The 17,869-nt window shown below is 66.4% G+C and overlaps 1 protein-coding gene across 1 annotated transcript; it reads right to left on the minus strand.

The window, feature by feature from the left end:
• Positions 1-101: 101 nt before the first annotated feature.
• Positions 102-3,878, minus strand: HMX1 (H6 family homeobox 1). The gene is made up of 2 exons (XM_030311966.1): positions 3,485-3,878; positions 102-760 (listed from the first exon to the last, which is right to left on the minus strand). The coding sequence occupies exons 1-2, from the start codon at positions 3,876-3,878 to the stop codon at positions 102-104; spliced, it is 1,053 nt and encodes a 350-aa protein (XP_030167826.1).
• Positions 3,879-17,869: the final 13,991 nt, after the last annotated feature.

Genomic DNA, 17,869 nt, shown 5'->3' on the forward strand with positions numbered 1-17,869 from the left:
CGGCAGAGGGGCCCTCGGAGCGCCCCGGCCCCCCTCCACGCTTCGCGGGTGCGCCCCAGGGGTCCCCGGCGGCCACCCGGAGCGGGCCCAGCGCGTGGGGCTCACACCAGGCCGGGCATCTGCGCCCGAAGGAAGGGCACGGAGGCGGCCGCCGGGAAGGCGGCCAGCGGGTAGGCGAGGGCCCCGGAGAAGCCGAGCAGCGGCGGGGGCGGCGCGGGCGCGGCGGGCGCCAGCGGGAAGGGCAGCGCGGCGGCGGGGGGCCCGGGGGCGGCCGCGGCCGGGGGGCTCTCGTGGTACAGCACCGGCACGCGGACCAGGCGCTGCGCGCCCGGCGGGGACAGGCTGGCCGCCTCCAGCTCGGCCGCCAGCTGCCGCTTCCACTTGTTGCGGCGGTTCTGGAACCAGATCTTGACCTGCGTCTCGGTGAGCTGCAGGGAGGCGGCGAGGCCGGCGCGCTCCGCGCTGCTCAGGTAGCGCTTCAGGTCGAAGGTGGACTCGAGCTGGAAGACCTGGCTGCGCGAGAAGACCGTGCGCGTCTTCTTCTTGCGACCGCCGCCCACGCCGACGCCACCGCCGCGCCCCTCGCCCGCCGCGGCCGGGGCCTCGGCCGGCGGCGCCGCCTCCTCCGCGCCGGCCGCCGGGCCCCGCGCCGCCAACTCCGCCGCCTCTCGCTGCACCGCTCCCGGCCCGGGGCCCCGCTGCCAGGCGCCCTCGGCGCGGCCCATCTCCTCGCCCGTCTCCGGTGAGTCCCGGTCGCTGGCTGCAGGGGAGAGAGGGGCACACGGTCGGTTCCGGGGCTGACGCCCAGACCCAATCTCGGCGGCCGGCTCCTCCCCCCACGGGCTCGCCCGCAGCTGCAGGCAGGGAAGCACTCCCTGCGCAGGGCCCTGCACCCCGCACCGGGGCCCGCGGCTCTCACCCAGGGGGTGCAGAAAGAGCCGCCGGGAGGAGGTGAGCTGGAAGACCAGCAGGCTGGCCGGCTCACTGTCCCTCACGAGTGCACACCCACAATGGAGGACAGAGGAAAGACGAGGGAAAAAAAAGGGGGGGGAAAGAAAGAAACACAAAAACGCAGGCAGAAACGCAGAAAGGAGAGCGACTCCGTAACCACTGGCTCCCTCCGCGCTGAACCACGGAAAGGCCTTGCAGGCACAACAGGGCTGGAGGAGAGATGTCCTTCCGAGGCGCCTACGCACTGGAAAACACACGGGTTCCCTGACTGCCCAGCACCCAGGCCCGCACCACGCGTCCCAGACACAGAAGCAGACTTGCAGTGACCCCTCCCCGACCACTCAGAAACTGACGCAGCGTTCCCGGTTCCCGCCTGCACAGAAACGTCCCAAGACCGAGAACGAACGAAAGCAGACGATCCCCCAGACTCCAGGTGACGCTGGCAGGCCACTCACTCCCCATTTCCTGTACCCCTCACCCAAGTGCCCACAGAGACAGACGCGCCCGCCCTCCCCCCAGTCGTGCTCAAAGGGAGCACAGACAAATGGGGCTCTGCCCAAACACCCAGCAGCTGCGCGGCACCCCAAGCCTGTGGCTTCAGGGTCACAGAAGGCCACAGGGTTCCTGAGCTCATGCTGCAAATTCTGAGCTTCACCCGAACTCCCACAAGGAGATGCCCCCCAGGGCTGACAACGGGTGGTCCCTCCCAGGTGAGGGGTCGCCCCAGGGCCCAGGCGCTTGTCCAGAATCCAGGCCGGCTGGAAATCGGCAGCGGCCAGCCTGCGGGGTCCCAGCCGGGCCCAGGCCGCTTCGTCCTCCGCCTCCCCTGGGCCTGAGGCTCCCGTGCCAAGGCGTGGCAGGGGGGCAGTCTAAGCGAAGTGTGGCCCCGCCACACTGAGAAGACAGGGGTGTGGCGGCAACGTGAGCATCTCTAAGGTGCGCAAACACTGCTGGGCTCATGTGTGTGCTTGTCCATACCCCTGTGCTCACAGAGGTGTGCAGGTCTGCGTGTGCCCCTGGCCAACCCCGGTGTTGTGAGCTTTCTCGGTGCTAACAAGGAGTCGGGTTCCAGGCTGTGTGCCACTAGATAGTGGCGCCTCTGCCGCCACGCCCCTCCCCTGACACCCCAAGCCCCCAGACTCACAGAGGCCCCATCGCTACAAGACACCCGGCCAGGCCTGCCAGCCCCTGTGGGAAACCTGGACCCTAACCCGCATCGCACGAAATGAGGAACCACGTCTCCTGGAGCTACCACCGGGGCTATAGGCGGAGATGAAACTCTGGGGCAAGCTGGGGGACACGTTTCACCCTGCCAGATCTTTTCAGAAACACGGACGGGCACTAAATTTGGTCGCCTGATTTCAGGGAAACCACTGAGACCTGGTCCAGCGTAAGTGAGAGGGGTGGGGACCCCAGACTTTCTGGGTATGGGCTCTGAGAGGTGGGTCCCTTTGCGAAACGGTCTCTCCCACTCCAGAGAGGGGCTTTATCCAAGAGGTGAGAGAGGTCTGGCCCGCCTACCCCCCCAGCACACACTAATGGATTTCGGAGCAAGAGCCTGTAAGAGTCCACAGCTGGCTTTATGGTGTGTGGGGTGCTGGCCAAGCCTGGGGGTCAGAGTTGGAATGACTTCCTGGTGTTCCTCCCAGGGGTGTTCCTCCAAGGGGCAGGTCCCCGCAGGGCAGTGACCCCAGGGAGAGGGGGCAGGACTCCGCGGGGGGGGGGGATTGAGTGGCTCTGGGGCTGAGAACCCCCACTCCCAGCCTCTGAGCCCTCAGCGGGGAACAAAGACGTGGAGGGGGAGGGGTAGCAAAGGAAGAGAGAGGAGTGGGACCGGGGGCGTCAGAAGGGGCGCCTTCTTGCCTGGCATAGCTGCGGCCATGGTGCCCGGGAGGACCAAGGCCAAGGCCCAAGCAGCCCAGGCCCTGTCTGCGGCTCTCTCTGAGGAGATGGGGCAGTGGGGGCACAGATGCTCCTGCTCGTGTGTCCAGCACCCACCCCCCCACCCCCAGTCAGTGGCTCCCTCTGCTCCAGCCCCCTTCACGTTGCCCCTTCCCGCTCTGCTTGTCTTCCATTCTTTTGCTACCCTCCCGTCTTTCCACCGAAGCCAGAGGGTTCTGCTGTTACGACTTCCCTTCTCCGGGCTCCCCTCTCCCCACACCCCTCTTCTTCTTCCTCCGTCCTTCCCTCTTCTCCCATCCAACCTGTGCTTTCTTTCTCCCTCCTTCTCCACCCCGCTTCCCTCGCTCTTCGTCCACTGCCTGGTGTCCCCGGTCCCCAGACTCCTCTCCGCGGGCTCTCCAGCCTCCCTGGGACCCGCAGAGTCTGGCGATGGGTGAAGCCCGAGCCCTGCAAAGCCTTCTCCCTGCACGGGGACCCTGACCCAGGGAGTGGGCCCCCAAACCCGCCCCCACCAGGGGCTCCGCTGGGGCCCCGCTGCTCACAAGAAGGAGGGTGGCCCAGAAAGGCCTCCGACGGACCCAAAGTCCCCGAGCACACCGCCCGGCCCACCCCTCCCGGCGCCCTCACTCACTGTCCGGACTGAGGCCGCCTCCGTAGCCGCCGTGCGCCCGAGGGTACCAGCGCGTCGCGCCGCCGCAGCCCAGAGCGTAGGGCGGCCCGGGCCCGGGGGGCGGCCGGGGACCGAGGCCCAACGCGCCGGGCCCGAGCAGCGCCCGCGCCCGCGCCTCCCCGCCGGGCCCCGCGCCCGCGCGCAGCTGCCGCCGCCGCTGCAGCCGCCGCCGCCGCGCCTGCTCCGCGTCCTCGTCCTCCGGGTCGTCGTCGTCCTCCTCCTCGTCCTCGCGGCCGCCGGCGCCCTGGGCCGCGCGCCGGGCGCCCTTGGCCTCGGCCGCCAGCAGGTTCTCGATGAGGAAGGAGGAGGCGCGGGCCGGCGTGGCGCGCCCGGGCTCCGTCAGCTCGTCCGGCATCGCGGCCGCGGGCCCGTCGGGCTCTGCCGGGCTCCTCGGGGTCCCGGGCCCCGCTGGGGACAGGGGCGCGCGGCTCCCCCGGCGCACGCGCGGGCCGGGCCCTGCAGCCGCCGCCGGGAGCGCTGGCGTCGGGCCCCGGCGGGCGGGCGGCGGGCGGCGGCCTCGGCGCGGGGCTGGGCTGGGCCGGGAGCGGTGTGCGCGCCGACAGCCGGCCGGGCAGCCGCCTCGCTCGCCTTTCACGTCGCCGCTCTGGTCGCCGCCCGGGCCGGCCCCGCTGGGGGCGGGGAGGGGCGGGGGAGGGGCCAGCGGGGGCGGGGCGGCGCGGGCCGGGCGGGTCGCCGGGGGGGGGGGGGGCCCGCGTGGGGTGGGGCCCCCCGAGCGCGGCCGCGGCCCGGAGACGCCGCCGGGACCGGGCGCGCGGGCGGTCGCGCGGCCCGAGGCGGGTGTGGGGTGGGGGGAGGGTGGGGGCGGCCGCGGGGAGCCCGGGCCGGGGGTCGCGGCCAGGCGGGCCCCGCGTGATCCGCCGCCCGGGCCCGCGCCGCCCCCGCGCCGGGGGGTGGGAGGGGGCGTGGCCTCGGCCGGGCGGCAGCCCATTGGCCGCGGGGCCCCGGAGAGAGCCGTGCTGGCCAATCAGCGCCCGGCCACGGCCGTAATTGCCTCGCGGCGGGGCGAGCGCTGCGCCGGGCGTGAGTGAGTGTGCGCGCGCTCGCGAGTGTGGTATGTGCGGGTGTGCGCGCGTGGGGAGGTGCGCGTGCGAGCGGGGCGTGAAGACCCCGCGACTTCCAAGCACCGCCAGAGGCCGGGCCACGGCCGGCTTCAGGGCTGCGAGGCTGCGGCCGTTTCGGTGCCCACGCGTAATAAAGTGTTTTCAGTGCCCCGGGGCGGGGGGGGGGGGTGCATGGAACCCTCTCGTTCCCGGGCTCAGCCTCAGAGCGTAAGGAGGTGTTCGCCCCCACCCCCACTCCTGTGGCCCCGCCCGCTGCGCGGCCGAGGTCCCGCTCCCGGAGAGCGGGTCCCCGCCGTCCCGCTCCCCGGGAGGCTCGGGCCTTAGGAAGGGGGTGGGGGCGAGAGCCAGTGCCCCTGGCCGCTCAGGTCTTGGGGGGGCAGGCCCCATCCCTCACGGAGCCTCCGTTTCTAGACTCTGAACCCGTGGGGAGTCTCCTCCGGTTCCTGCAGCGGGGAGCGCGGCGACAGAAATGCGTCCCGGCCCACGCCGCCACCTCGGGGCTGTGTCAGCTCCGCCCGGGAGCAGGTGACGGCCCAGCCACCGGGTCGCAGCGCGGTCGCGCGGGTGGAGCCGGCTTCACCGGACGCGGGTTTTCTCCGAGAGAGAGCTACATCCCGCCTCCCAGTGCCAGCCGGGGTGGCCCCTGTCCAACCGCGTGCTGCCCGCGTTCTCCCGGGACGGCTGCAGGCCGGCCCCCGGCGCTCCGAGTTTCAGATCAGCCACGGCGGCCGGGAGCATCAACCCCATTTTCCAGAGGGGAAAACAGAGGCGAGGCGAGGCGAGGAGAGACCACACCGTCTGGTAAGTGGCTCTGGCAGGCCTGAATTCCGGCGTTCGGGGCCTGGGGTCGGACGGGGGAGCGGAGTGGCAAGGCCGCGGAGCCGGCCCGGACGAGGCGTAGCCCGCGGGATTCTGCCGGCCTGCAGCCGCGGAGGTGAAACGCTGCGCACCCGTGTGCCTTTTCTGGAGTGCCTGCGGGAGCCGGCTTGCCCTGGCCCGTCTCAGCAGCCCCCGGTTTTCTCCCCGCGGCTGATGGGAAGGACCTCTGGGGGGTTAGGGGCTTTCTACAGACTCAGGAACCAGATGCCGGGCCCATCTTCTCTGGCCTTCACATCGGGCCCCAGAAGGGGCAAAGCCTGGCGGTGACAGGGGCTCTCCGCAGCCTGGAGGCAGACACGGAGATGAGGGCTCTTCCCCCCTTTTTGTAGATGAGGACGCTGTGCAAGAGTGGAGAGAGCTGGGGTCTCCAAGTATTACACTCTGGGGGCTCCTGGGGTCAGGGAGACTCCAAGGGGTCGAGCCGGAAGGGGCTGAGCCAAGGGGAGAGCTGGCAACCCCAGTCGTTTGGGAAGAGAAGTGCCAGCCGGGTGGGTGGGAGCTGACCACAGGGTCTAATCAGAGGGCATTTCTGAGAGTCGGGGAAACTGAGGCCCGAGAGGTGCCCAGATAAGAAGACAATGGCTGTGGGGACGTAACCACCCACTTTAGGGCAGCTGTCCTGGGCCCTCCTTCGGCACACTTCTCGAACCTCAAGCCTGAGAGGCTGGTGCCCTCACTGCCATGATTTCCAAGCGTGGGGGCTTCCTCCGGAGTCTGGGTTCAGTTCTCTCTGCTCTCCAGTTGTGTGGCCCGGGGCAGGGGCGGGGGGCGCCTCGCCTCACATCCTGTTTCTTGTGAACCTCTGGGAGTCAGCGCCCCGCGGTGACAGGCTGTTGGGAGGAGGGAGGGCTGGGTGCGCCCAGGCGGGGGACCCAAGCCTCAGTGCTCTCTTGCCAGGGTCGCCCCCCTGCCTCTGCCGCACCGCCAGGTCGGGACGGGCTGAAGGCGAGCGGAGGAGCGTGGGCCTTCTCGTGTCTCCCACACGGGCCTTGTGGGGGTTGCAGAGGGCGCTTCCCTGACGCGGGCACGGGGCAGCGGCTGGGGCGCCCGGCGCCGGGTCCCCGAGACGGTCACGACAACGGTGACGGCGGAGCCCCAGCGCGCGAGGCGGGCAGTGCAGAGCCGCAGATGGTCGCCGCTGGGCCATGGGGTCGGCCAGGGAGGCGAGAGGTCGCCCGCTGCGTAGCGCTTGCCCAGGCCTCCCGCCGCTGTGCACAGGGCCGGTCCCAGAGCCGGAGCGGAGGGCAGCCCTGCATCGAGGTGGGAGGAGAGGCCAGTTCTGAGACAGGACCGTCTGCAGAGGCGGGAACCGGGGATCGCCACCACCACCGAGGCTGTGTGCGTTCAGACCCGCGGGCAGCTCTGAGGGGCTGGCCCTTCTCCGGCCAGGAAGGTCTCTGGCACTCGTCCCTGGGGGCGCTGTCTGGAGACCGCCGCCACCGCCTAGGGCCCTGAGCCCAGGTTCTGGCGCTCAGAGGGCCAGAGCTCACGTTTGCCATCCCCTGTGGGCAGGCTCTGGGCAGAGAGACTCCTGGGGCACAAAAGGGGAGCGTGCCTGTGTCTCCGTGTCTGTGAGGCACCCGCAGCCGCCCCCACTTATTTCTTCTCTGTCCATTCCTGTCCTTCCTTCCCCCCTCTGGGTTTCTCTCTCTCTCTCTCCCCTGTGCAGTGGGACCACGGTGGGATCCCAGCAAACCGTCCTAGAGGACGCCGGGTGGCCTTCTCAGCTGGACAGTGAGCAGGGGCTGTGCCCTGGCACCTGTGTCCCAAGTGCCTAGCTCAGAGCCGGTCGTCAACGGTGCCCTGCAAGGCAGAGACGCGGTCGTGGGAATAATCCCGGAAGGTCCCATCGGGAGTCAGCAACCTGCAGCCGGTCTCTACCTGCTTTGTTTGGTCTTAATAAGCTATTTGGGGGGGGGGGTTGGAATAATTTCAGGGAATGTCCACTTAAAATTTTTTTAATGTTTACTTAACTTTTGAGAGAGGGAGAGAAGAACGCGAGTGGGGAAGGGGCAGAGACACAGAATCCCAAGCAGGCTCCAGGCTCAGGCTCGGAGCTGTCAGCTCGGAGCTGTCAGCATGGAGCCTGACGCAGGGGCTCGAACTCACAAACTGCGAGGTCACGACCTGAGCCGAAGTCGGATGCTTAAGCGACTGAGCCCCCCCCCCCCCGCCCCCCGGGCGCCCCGGGAATGTCCTACTTTTGAATTACAATTCGTCTTACTTGTGCTTCCGTCCTCGCTCACCCCTATCCCTTTGGCCTTAGCTCACCCTCGTGCCCACCGCACCCCCACCCCGTGCTCTTGTGTATGTACCTCCCCTGTCCCTTATTTCCCCCCCTGAAAGTAGAAGTTTGAGATCTGTGCCGATGCGCGTGGCACGGATTTGTAAATCACTGGGTACTGACCCAACTGCCGTGCCGCCTTGTCCTGGATTTTACGGCTGCGTCACACACTTCCCCAGAACTTAGGGGTATACGACAACCATGTGGGGCCCGGGGCTTGGGATGCCTTGCCTCCTGTGCGTGATGTTGGGGCCTTGGCGGGAACACTCGAAGACTTAAACAGACGCATCTGAAGCCCGGTGGCTCATGTATCTGGGGCTGAGGCTGGGTCTCCTCCTCCTCGAGACCTGGCTTCCACGCCACTTGGGTTCCCAGACCCAACGTGGAGGGGCTGAGGGGGAGGGAGAGGGGTGCGGGAGGGGAGAGTGAGGGGGAGGGGGAAGGAGGAGGGAGGAGGTGCAGGGGAGGGAGGAGGAGAGGGGTGGAGAGCCAGCCCTCCCGCCATCGTGCGTATCACGGGGAGGGGCAGACCTGCCTGTCTTTTTGAGAGTGGTGTAGGGGTGCGTGCTCCCGGGTGAGGGTCTGGACAGATGCGCCATCACTCAGCACCTCAGAAAGACGGTTCGGAGCAGCCCTCCCGGTGTCCCTGCCCTCACCAGCACTTGCTCGTACCCGACTTTCCTCTGTGGCCCTGTGACGTGTGTATGGGGGGGGGCGGGGAGCCAGGTTGTTTTAGGTAGCAGTTCTCTGGTTATTCCTAGCATGAGGTCGCTGCACACCAGGGGCAGGGGTGTGAAGGGGGACCTGCTGCGGGGGAGGAGAGAGCGGGGATGGGTTACAGTTGAGAGGGCCTGTGTGCGGAGAGCTAGAGCATAGGGTTCTTAGTTTGCAGAGCAACAGGGAGCCACTGAAGGTTGTATAACCAGGGAGGTGTCAGGGCTAAAGCAGAGCCGTAGGAGTAGGCTGGAAGTGATGGCAGAGTGGATGAGAGATGGCCAAGCCCAAGGGAGGGTCCAAGTGAGGGCAGCGGTCGTGCCGAGGGGCCCCGTCTCCAGGGTCCGTCAGCGGGTGTGGGGCGGGGGGGGGGCCCGAGCGGGGCCGCGGTCAGAGCCCCAGTGCCTCCTTACCAGCCTGTCAGATGGTCTGCTCCCCACATCACAGCCAGCACGAAGTGTCCTTGCAGCTGTCCGGATGCGCAGTCAGGCGCTGAGCTCAGCTGCTGAGCCCCCCTCCGTGGCCATGGGCCCGACCCTGCCCCCGACACCCCTGCTGGGAAGCGAGGATAACGGAGTCCACCGCGAGGGGCTGGTGGGGGAGATCATGGCGCAGGCAGGTCTTTGGTGCGTAATCCAAATGTTGGCTCTCAGAAAGACCAAATGTCTGAAAATTATTCGGGCTGCGTTTGAGGCTCGAGCCACATCCCTCCTTGCGAAAGTCCCCCGTTTGAAGCACTCGAAAGAGGAAGCTAATTTTCGTAAGGCGTCAAGGGGATGGTTCCCAGAGTTCCCCTCCCTGGGGTGGGAGAGGGAGAAGGAGCAGGGGGGGAGGAGGAGGGAGTGGGGGGAGGGGAGAGCAGGGGTGGGAGGAGCAAGATGGCATCCTGGGCACCGTAGCCCGTGGAGCAGGGGGGTGCGAGCATCACCCCGCCAACAGCCAGTCCTGAAGACGCCTCCTCCCCACGGAAGCGCCTGGAAGGGGCCCAGCCCTTCCCACTGACAGCTCGCGTGAGAGGGGCCAGATGAAAAGATGTGCCAGCCCCTGTCCCCTTGGCGGGGTCAGCGGCCCTGACAGAGCCCCCCTGGGAATGGGGAGCCGTGCGAAGAGGCACCTCCATCTCCAACCGTCAGTCAGGGCCTTTGCGGGGAGCACCCGCCTGGGCCAGAGCCGGGCCGGCCCCCTCTGCTCACCCCTACCCCAGGCTTGGTGGCCGCGTCCCGTCCTGTCCTGTCCTCTCTTGGGGTGAGCGCCCACCTGGTTCCCGCGCCTCCCCCCGCCCCAGAGCAGACGCCCCCGAACCCTGGAGCTTGCTGATAACTGTCACTCACGAGGCGGTATGTTTTCTCCCCAACGTTTTATTCTGAAAACTTTCAAACGTGCGAAAGTTGAAAGAACTGGCCAGAGAACACCCAAATGCCTACATCTAGATTCTTCCCGTTAGCACGGTTGCTTTTCCACATCTGCCCGTCTATCCGGTCCTCCATGCGCCCATCAGGTTGTTGTTTTTTTTCTTTTCTCCGCGCATTTCAGGGCCATGTGAGAATTTGGGTCCCAGCCCTGCAGAGCGCCCACCTCTGGGACCCAGCGAGCAGCACTTTCTCCCCCGGGAAATGCGCATAACCGGGCTCCCTGGGGCCGTGGCCGGATGCTGCCGGCTCCTGCCTCGATAAAGACCTGCGACGACGCTGTGGTCTCTGAGGCTCAGGGGTGCAGGCACTTCTGGGTCCAGTATGAAGGGGACCGTCCGGGGGAAGCGGGGCTTGGTTTCCTCAATGGAGCAGACTTGTGCTCAGAGTTACCTCCCAGCCACTGGGGACCCTCAGACAGCTTGGGCTGCCCGTGACCTTGATCGGAAGTGACTTGGAGAAATGCGTCTGGAATAAGGGCGGGGACCACAGTGTGGGGAACCTCTTTCCAGGCGCTGGGGGGGGGGGAGTTTCTGGAAACCTCAGCCGGCCAGCGGCAGCGTGGGAACCCCACGGTCTGGTGGGCTCGCCCCTTTTGGTCCTGGAACGGATGGCCCAGCAGGCCGCGTTTGTGGCCCACCCCCGTGCAGGGTGCCAGCTGGAGCCTCTGCCCAGGAACGTCCCCCTACACTGCTCGGTGTCCCTGCCGCAGGGCCCCACCCCTCACCCTCCCCACACACAGTAGCGGGTCCCACGCCCAGCCCAGCGGGTTCAGCGAGCACCTCCCGGAGCCCCAGCTGTGGGCAGGCCCCGTCTGGGGCTTCGTACGTGTGACCTCACGACGCTCACAACCCCCCCTCCCCCAGAAAGACCGTGGGCAGGGCCGTGGACCACCCGGAGGTAACTCACCGCCACGGGCCACGACGGAGAACCACCGAGAGCCCACGCGGGGAGCTGGCTACGTAAATAGTACGGTGATTCCTCGCCACGCTGCCTCCTCCTGCAGCCTGGGATAGAAGGGGGTGCTCTCGATAGCGGACCCCCACCTGCGGGAATGGGGGGAAGGAAGCAAGCCAGAGCACAGAAGGTGAGAAATTGGGGGGGGCAGGTACCACGAGGTCCATATACACACACACACCCACATAAGGTATGTTCGCTTATACTCCCCTGCGCCCGCTTCTGTGAGGGGCTAAATCGCGTCCCCCCAAAATTCCTGTGTTGAAGCCTTAACCCCCAGTGCCTCAGAATGTGACCCGAGCTGGGGACAGAGTCCTGAGATTTGGGGGCAGGTGTAATTAGTTAAGATGACGTCACACTGGAGTCTCCGAGCCTCTGATCCTGGTGTCCTTCTAGAAAAAGCACGCTGAAGAGGCAGACGCACGGGGGCGGCACAGGGAGGACTGGAGGACTGGGCCCACACCCCACCGGGAGCCTTCCGGGGAGCGCGGCCCCGGGACACCCCCATCTCGGACTTCTGGACTCCAGAGCTGAGGGACAGTCGCTCTCTGCCGTCCTGAGCCCCCCCAGCGTGTGGCCCCGAGTTCCAGCAGCCCCCGTGTGAGTACAGCCTTGGTGTTTGTGGGAAGGGACGCAGGGGGGGGGGGGGGGCTTGGGTGACGCTCCCTCCCGGAGACGAGGGCGGGACGGTGTCGGCTGTCATACTGCTTGTACCTTGGCGCAATTTGGGTTTTGTGCCAGGTGCGAGCATTACTGAATTTAAACAAAGAAATGGAGAAAGACGTCCCCAGAGTGATCCCCTGGGGGGGGAAGAGTGGTGAGGGTCATCCTGCCGGGGCCACCCCGCGGTGGAATGGGGGGGGGACGGTGTGGGGGAGAGGTCGGGGGACCCCAGGGGGGGGCGGAGGGGGCCGGCGAGGTCAGGACTGTCTGGGCACCGAGCCCCCGACCCAGGGAAGCACGGGCCGAGGGAGTCCCCCGAGGCCGGTCCCTGGGCCACACGGATGAGGGCGTCCCCGAGGGCCCCCCGGCCCAGGCGAGGCGCCTGCCCCGCTCCCCCGGCCCTCCGGGGCCCTCACCCCAATCTCTTTCCACCGCAGAAGAACTTTCGTATCGTATAAATAATACATGCCCGGCACAGAGGATCTGGAAATGTGAAAAGTCCGCGATGATGTAAAGGAGATAATGCGGGCCATCTGGACACCCGCCACCCCGAGACCCGCCCCTAGGGCTCGGCGGCCCCCCGGCCTCTCCTGCCCCCCTTCGGGCGCACGGCCACCCCCCATGTCCCCCGCTCTCTTCCAGCCACGCCCCGCACACTCGCCCCCACCCCTCACACACGCACACACACCCCTCACACACCCACGCCCCCCACACACACGCCTACACACTCAATCTGCTCCCGTCACACATCCACAGCCTCACACACACACACACACACACACACACACACACACTCATACTCACGCACCTACTCGTACACGCTCACGTAATCTACAAACACGTATAACACACATGCACACACACTCTCACCCCCGTCCGCCCCCCACACTCACAGACAAGTGCCTACCCACACCCACACGCACACCTCTCCCCATACACCCTCACGCATCTGCACACCCCTCCACGCCTCCACACGGCCACCCTCACAGCACGCCCCCCACCCCCGCACCCACACATCTGTCCCTTGCACGCACAGGTGGACGCCCTGTCTGTGCCCCTTGCGCCCTTGCGCGGCCTTGGGCTCACGTGCATTCTGCCGTGGTCGCCCTCAGTGTCCGCCCCCCACACCTTGTGCCCCTGCAAACCCACGCCGCCCACCTCGGGGCACCTCCCCCCTCCCCCCCGGACCCACTCAACCCCACACAGACCCGCGGAGACACAGGCGTGCGTGGCGGCAACGGCAGGTGCCTTAGGGTTTCGGAGTCGCTGCTCGACGCGGGCTCCGTCCGGGGCGTGACTTCGTGCGCGGCTCGGCTGTCACCCGCGTGGCGGCTGCGCCCATCCCGTGGCGGGTGGGCCGCACTCTCCCCCGTCTTCCTTTCCACGGCGTTGACCTAGTGTCCAGCTTCACGGAACGCTGGGTTTGCGTCCTCTCCCGCGGGAGCGTGTCCCTGTCCCCTCAGGTGTGGCTCCCTCTGTTTCTTTTTTTTTTTTTTTTTTTTTTTAAATTTTTTTTTTCAACGTTTATTTATTTTTGGGACAGAGAGAAACAGAGCATGAACGGGGGAGGGGCAGAGAGAGAGGGAGACACAGAATCGGAAACAGGCTCCAGGCTCTGAGCCATCAGCCCAGAGCCTGACGCGGGGCTCGAACCCATGGACCGCGAGATCGTGACCTGGCTGAAGTCGGACGCTTAACCGACTGCGCCACCCAGGCGCCCCTCCCTCTGTTTCTATGGGACAAAACCCCGCAGCAGGACTCGGGCCCAGGAGCACGTGCGTGTGCCACTGATACGCTTTTCCACCCTGCTTTTCCAGCCGGCTGCCGCGCCTCACACCTGCACCAGCCCCGAACGGGGCGCCTCTCCTCCGCACCCCTGCCGACAGGCCGCATACCTCCTTTTTCTTTCTTTCTTTTTTTGCCAGACGAATGGGCATACAGCGGCACCTAAGGTGCCTTCGCCTTCGTCACCCCCCACCGGGCCCCCTTGTGGGTGGACGGGCAGTTTAGACCCGGAAAGGGAGCACTGCATTTGGAGTCCAGCCAGTGCACACAGCTGCTGTGCGCTGATGAGATTATACCTTCTCCTCCCTCCTCCTGCCCCCTCTGAGCCCGGACCGCCCACCTCACGCTCGCCCCCTCGAACCCCGATCAGTGACATTGTCATCAGCAGGCACCACTGCCCCCCAGCCTCCTAGCCCCTGGCCCAAGGCTCCGAGCCCCCCCCCACCGGGGAGAGGCAGTCAGCACCCCGCTCACCCCGGTCCAGTGAGCCTTCTTGCCCGACGGAGTGGCGAATTGAGAGTGGAATCACTTCCCAGTCCTTCTGTCATCATCTGCCCTCCAGCCTGGGCTGCTCCCGACGGTTCGGCCGGGACTGGAGGCTCAGCCCGGGAGACCCTACGGACGCCAGCTCCTCGTCCGAGATGCTCTCCCGCCGTGCCGCGTCTCGCGACAGGGCCTGCTCGGAACATCCGCTCCGCCCTCGGCAGAAGCTTGATACCTCAAGTGTCACAAAGATCTTGAAGGAGAGGAGGCTCGGGTTTCCTCCCTGGCCCCGCCCGAGCTCCGTGGGGCTGCGAGCCCCCCCACCCCGGCCACCAGCATTCCTGTGGGGGCGCCCGGCCCTGGCCACGCTACTAAATCACAGACTGGGCCGCTTAAAACAACAGAAATGGATTGTCTCAGAGTCCAGGGGGCCAGAAGTCCCACATCGGTGTTGCTGGGCCGAAATCAAGTGTCCACAGGGTCGTGCTCCTCTGGGGCTCTAGGCAGTGATGGGCTTGTGGCCGCCCTGCCCCACCTCTGCCTCTGTCTTCCCTGTGTGTGTGTGTGTGTGTGTGTGTGTGTGTGATCTCTGTCTCCCGTTTATTAGCATACGTGTAATTGCATTTAAGGCCCATGTGGGTAATCCTGGATAATCTCCACATCCTCAACTAATCGCAGCTACAAAGACCCTTTTCACACCCAAGGTCACGTGTGTGTTTTCTGGGATTAGGACTGCCGTCTCTGGGGGACCTTATTCAGCCCACGACACCACCTACGTCCTCACCAGCCCCCAGTGCAGCAGCTTGGGCCGGGGTCCCTCCACACTTACCGGGTACACCCATCGTTGGCTCTTTGGGCCTGGGTGAGGCAAGCCAGAAAGCGGGCTTTAAGCCACGCCTGGACATCATCCTGGAAAATTAATTCAGAGGGAGGGTCCCGAACAACGGCTCACTGTAGAATCTTCCTAACAGGGGTCATCCACCTGCTGCTCGCACACCTCTCCTAACAGGGAACTCACTACCACACAAGATCGCTCACCACCTCTTTTCCTGCTCCTGCTGTCCCCTTTACTCACACTCGTGAGGATGAACAGAAATATTGGGCCTCGGAAGCCGGGTCCCAGCTTGTGTGAGCAACGGTCTGTGAGAGCCCGCTCGCTCCGAGGAAGAGGAGAGATCCAGGCCGGTGCACACGCTTGGGGCTGAGGCAGGCTGGCCAGGCTGGCCGTCCAGCGGAGTGTGTGTGTCTGGAGAGGAGCTGTGGGCCCAGAGATCCGCTCCCTTCCTCGACAAGACCCCGTTTCCAGTGCGTCAGACAAGGCACCCTACGGCCGCGTGGTTGGGATCCCGTCTCCCCTGTGCACGTGGCTCCTGTCGCTGGCTTCTCCCCGGGGCTCCCTCCTTGGGCTGAGCCCACGCGAGGCTGGCCAGAGCCTGCCTGGGGACAGCCGTGTGGATTGGACAGGCAGGGGTGGGCAGGGAGGGGAACCCCTTGGTGGCGGGGAGGGCGCGCTGGATTGCCGGGCTCCCGGGCCCAGCAGGGCCGACGTGCCGCTCACCTGACTCCACACGACACCCCAAACCCGGGCCGTCGAGGAGTGTCGGGTGATGGCAGCTTTCCCAAACGCTTCATGCCTGAGGGGGTGGGGCGGGGTCCAGTCCTGCCTGCGCCCCTCAGTTAGAAGCCTCTGTCCACGCGCGCGCGCCCCTCAGGCTGACAGCAAGCCCGACGCCGCGCCCCGCCGTGCCGTCCCCTGCGCCCTCACCCCTCCGCCGGGCCCCCAGGGGTGTGGTCCGGCCTCCTGGCGGGTCTCTAACCTCACCCAGTGCCCGCAGCCCCCGTGCTTACCATTCTTCCTGACGGGGGAAGCTTCCGGCTTCTGTGGGGCACCCCAAAAGGACCAGTCTGGCGGGGGTCACGAGGTGGGAGGCGGAACAGGTTGCACCGCGTCCCCGCTGCAGGCGGAAACCAGCGGCCGCCGCGTGCAAGGTGGGGCCCGGTCCTCAGCCCACAGTGCCCCCAGCGGCTCGCGGCACAGCGACAGTGGTCTGCAGAACCGGCCGGAAAGTAACTCCCAAATAAATGCGTCCAGAAACAGCGAGGGTCCAAATCGCCTTACATTACATTCCCGGGGCCAGGGGAGGACGTGCTAAAACAAAACAGCTTCTTGGACCCGAATCTCTAAATAAACCAGATTTTGCTGGAATTCTGCAGCGCAAGGAGGTAGGCACCTAAGGCTAATTTATTCTGAAAGCTTAAAAAGCAGAAGCCACGCAGGGGCTGGAGGAGCGGGTCCTGTCCCAACAGCACCACCTTGAGGACACTTCGGGAACTGGCTCGAAGGAACACCCTTCTCGGCCGAGGTGTGCGAATGGGCGCTTCCTCCCTTAGGACCGCCCTGCATCCTCACGCCATCCCTATGAAAAACACGGTGCGGGAGGGGTCCCGAGGCCCCAGCGTCCTTCTCACCCAAGCTTTGTGACCCAGGACGTAGCCACGGAAGAACAGCGTCCGCCGAGACCCAGAATCCATCAAGGAGGAGATGGCCGCCACAGGGGGCCCAAGTTGAAGGCCAGCAGCAGCCTTGGCATCCAGGGGAGCCCATGTTTTGTTGGCTGTTTCTGAGCGCACGGTTAGCGGAGGAGGCCAGCGGCGGTGGGGGGTGGGGTGGGGGGGGGAGTGCCCAGCCTGGCCTGTCTGGTACACGTTTCAGTGGAAATCTCACTTTCATGTCCTCTTCCTAAAACCAGAAACAGGGTGGAGGGCAGAGAGCCCTCCACGGTTCGTGAGTTCAAGCCCCACGTCGGGCTCTGTGCTGACAGCTCGGAGCCTGGAGCCCGCTTCGGATTCTGTGTCTCCCTCTCTGTCCCTCTCCCGCTCGTGCTCTGTCTCTCTCTGTCTCTCAAAAATAAATAAATGTTAAAAAAAATTTTTTTTAATGTAATTCCCAGACAGGGGCCGTGATCAGACCCCAGCCGCGCCCTCCCCCCTTCCACGGAGGGGAGGAGCTCCTCTGGGAAGTCTGTAAGGACAGACCTTCATTTAAGGCCTGCAGAGACACCCCGAGGTGGGTGTCCCCAGGGCTGTGCTGAGCTGCCAGGGTCTCAGCCCCGCCGCCCTGCAAGGCCAGCGCGGGGTCTCTGAAAGCAGCTCGGCCCTTGCCCTGCGCAGTCCCGGGGGCTGTCCTTCGTGGCGGACAAGGATGCCACATGCAGCGTTCTCCGGCCTCAGGGTACTCCCCGCCCAAGCTCAGGGCCCACAGCCCCCCTGAGCCTCAGTTTTTTCAGGGTGATGATGCACCTGCTAATGGGGCTGACCCAGCCAAGCCGTGCAAGTGGCAGCAAGGAGCACGGGAGGGGCCCTGGACGCCCCCAAGGGGCTGAGACGGCGACCGCGCCCTCCCCTCCTCTGGCAGCTAAGTGGCACCAGCGGCCCCCCTGCTCCCTGCAGCTCACTGGGGACCCCCCCCCACCCCAAGGCCGCGAGGAGATTGAGACATCTATGTCATCCACGGAGCTGAAAAGCCACTTCCTGGAGGGCGGAGACCACGCCTCCCCCCACACTAACGGGAGAGTGCGAGGGACCCCAGATGGCCGAGCTTCCCCAGCACCGTGTGCACCTGGCACCGCTCTGTATGGGGGGGGGGGGGGGGGCCAGGCGCCAGGAGGAAATGAGCTGCGTGGCCTGGGGGGCGGGGGCGGAGGCGGTTGGGGGCGCAGGGGACCTGCACCCAGCAGCACTCCTTCTGAGCCTTCTCCTGGGGTGGGGGTGGGGGGGCTGATGCAAAATGGTCCAAGCCACCGACCTCTGCAGAGGGCAAAGGGAGGGCTGGCCCGCTGTGAGTGCGGGGCTTCGGGCAGAGTACTCCCCTGCAGCCGCGGGGAGTTCTCCCAGAGTTCCAGTCCCAGGCGCCCCACCCTGCCGCGGGGCAGCCCCACGGTGGGGGGGAGGGGGACAGCCCCAGGGAGGAGCTGAGGGAGGACTCCCCTCAGTGGAGGCAGAGCTGAGTGGGCAAAGCTCGTGGCCCCAGACTCCCCGTGGCGTGGGGAGTGGCCGGTCCCTGAGCCAGGAGTGGAGTGCGCCTGGGGCG

Source organism: Lynx canadensis, chromosome B1 (assembly GCF_007474595.2).
Source record: "Lynx canadensis isolate LIC74 chromosome B1, mLynCan4.pri.v2, whole genome shotgun sequence".
Classification (NCBI taxonomy): Eukaryota; Metazoa; Chordata; class Mammalia; order Carnivora; family Felidae; genus Lynx; species Lynx canadensis.

What these genes read in the sequence shown, in the direction of transcription:
- HMX1 (XM_030311966.1), bottom strand. Translation starts at nt 3,878, where the DNA reads ATGCCGGACGAGCTGACGGAGCCCGGGCGCGCCACGCCGGCCCGCGCC. An exon ending in AGGCGGCCTCAGTCCGGACA is followed by an intron (nt 761 to 3,484) that starts GTGAGTGAGGGC and finishes TCTCCCCTGCAG; the next exon opens with CCAGCGACCGGGACTCACCG.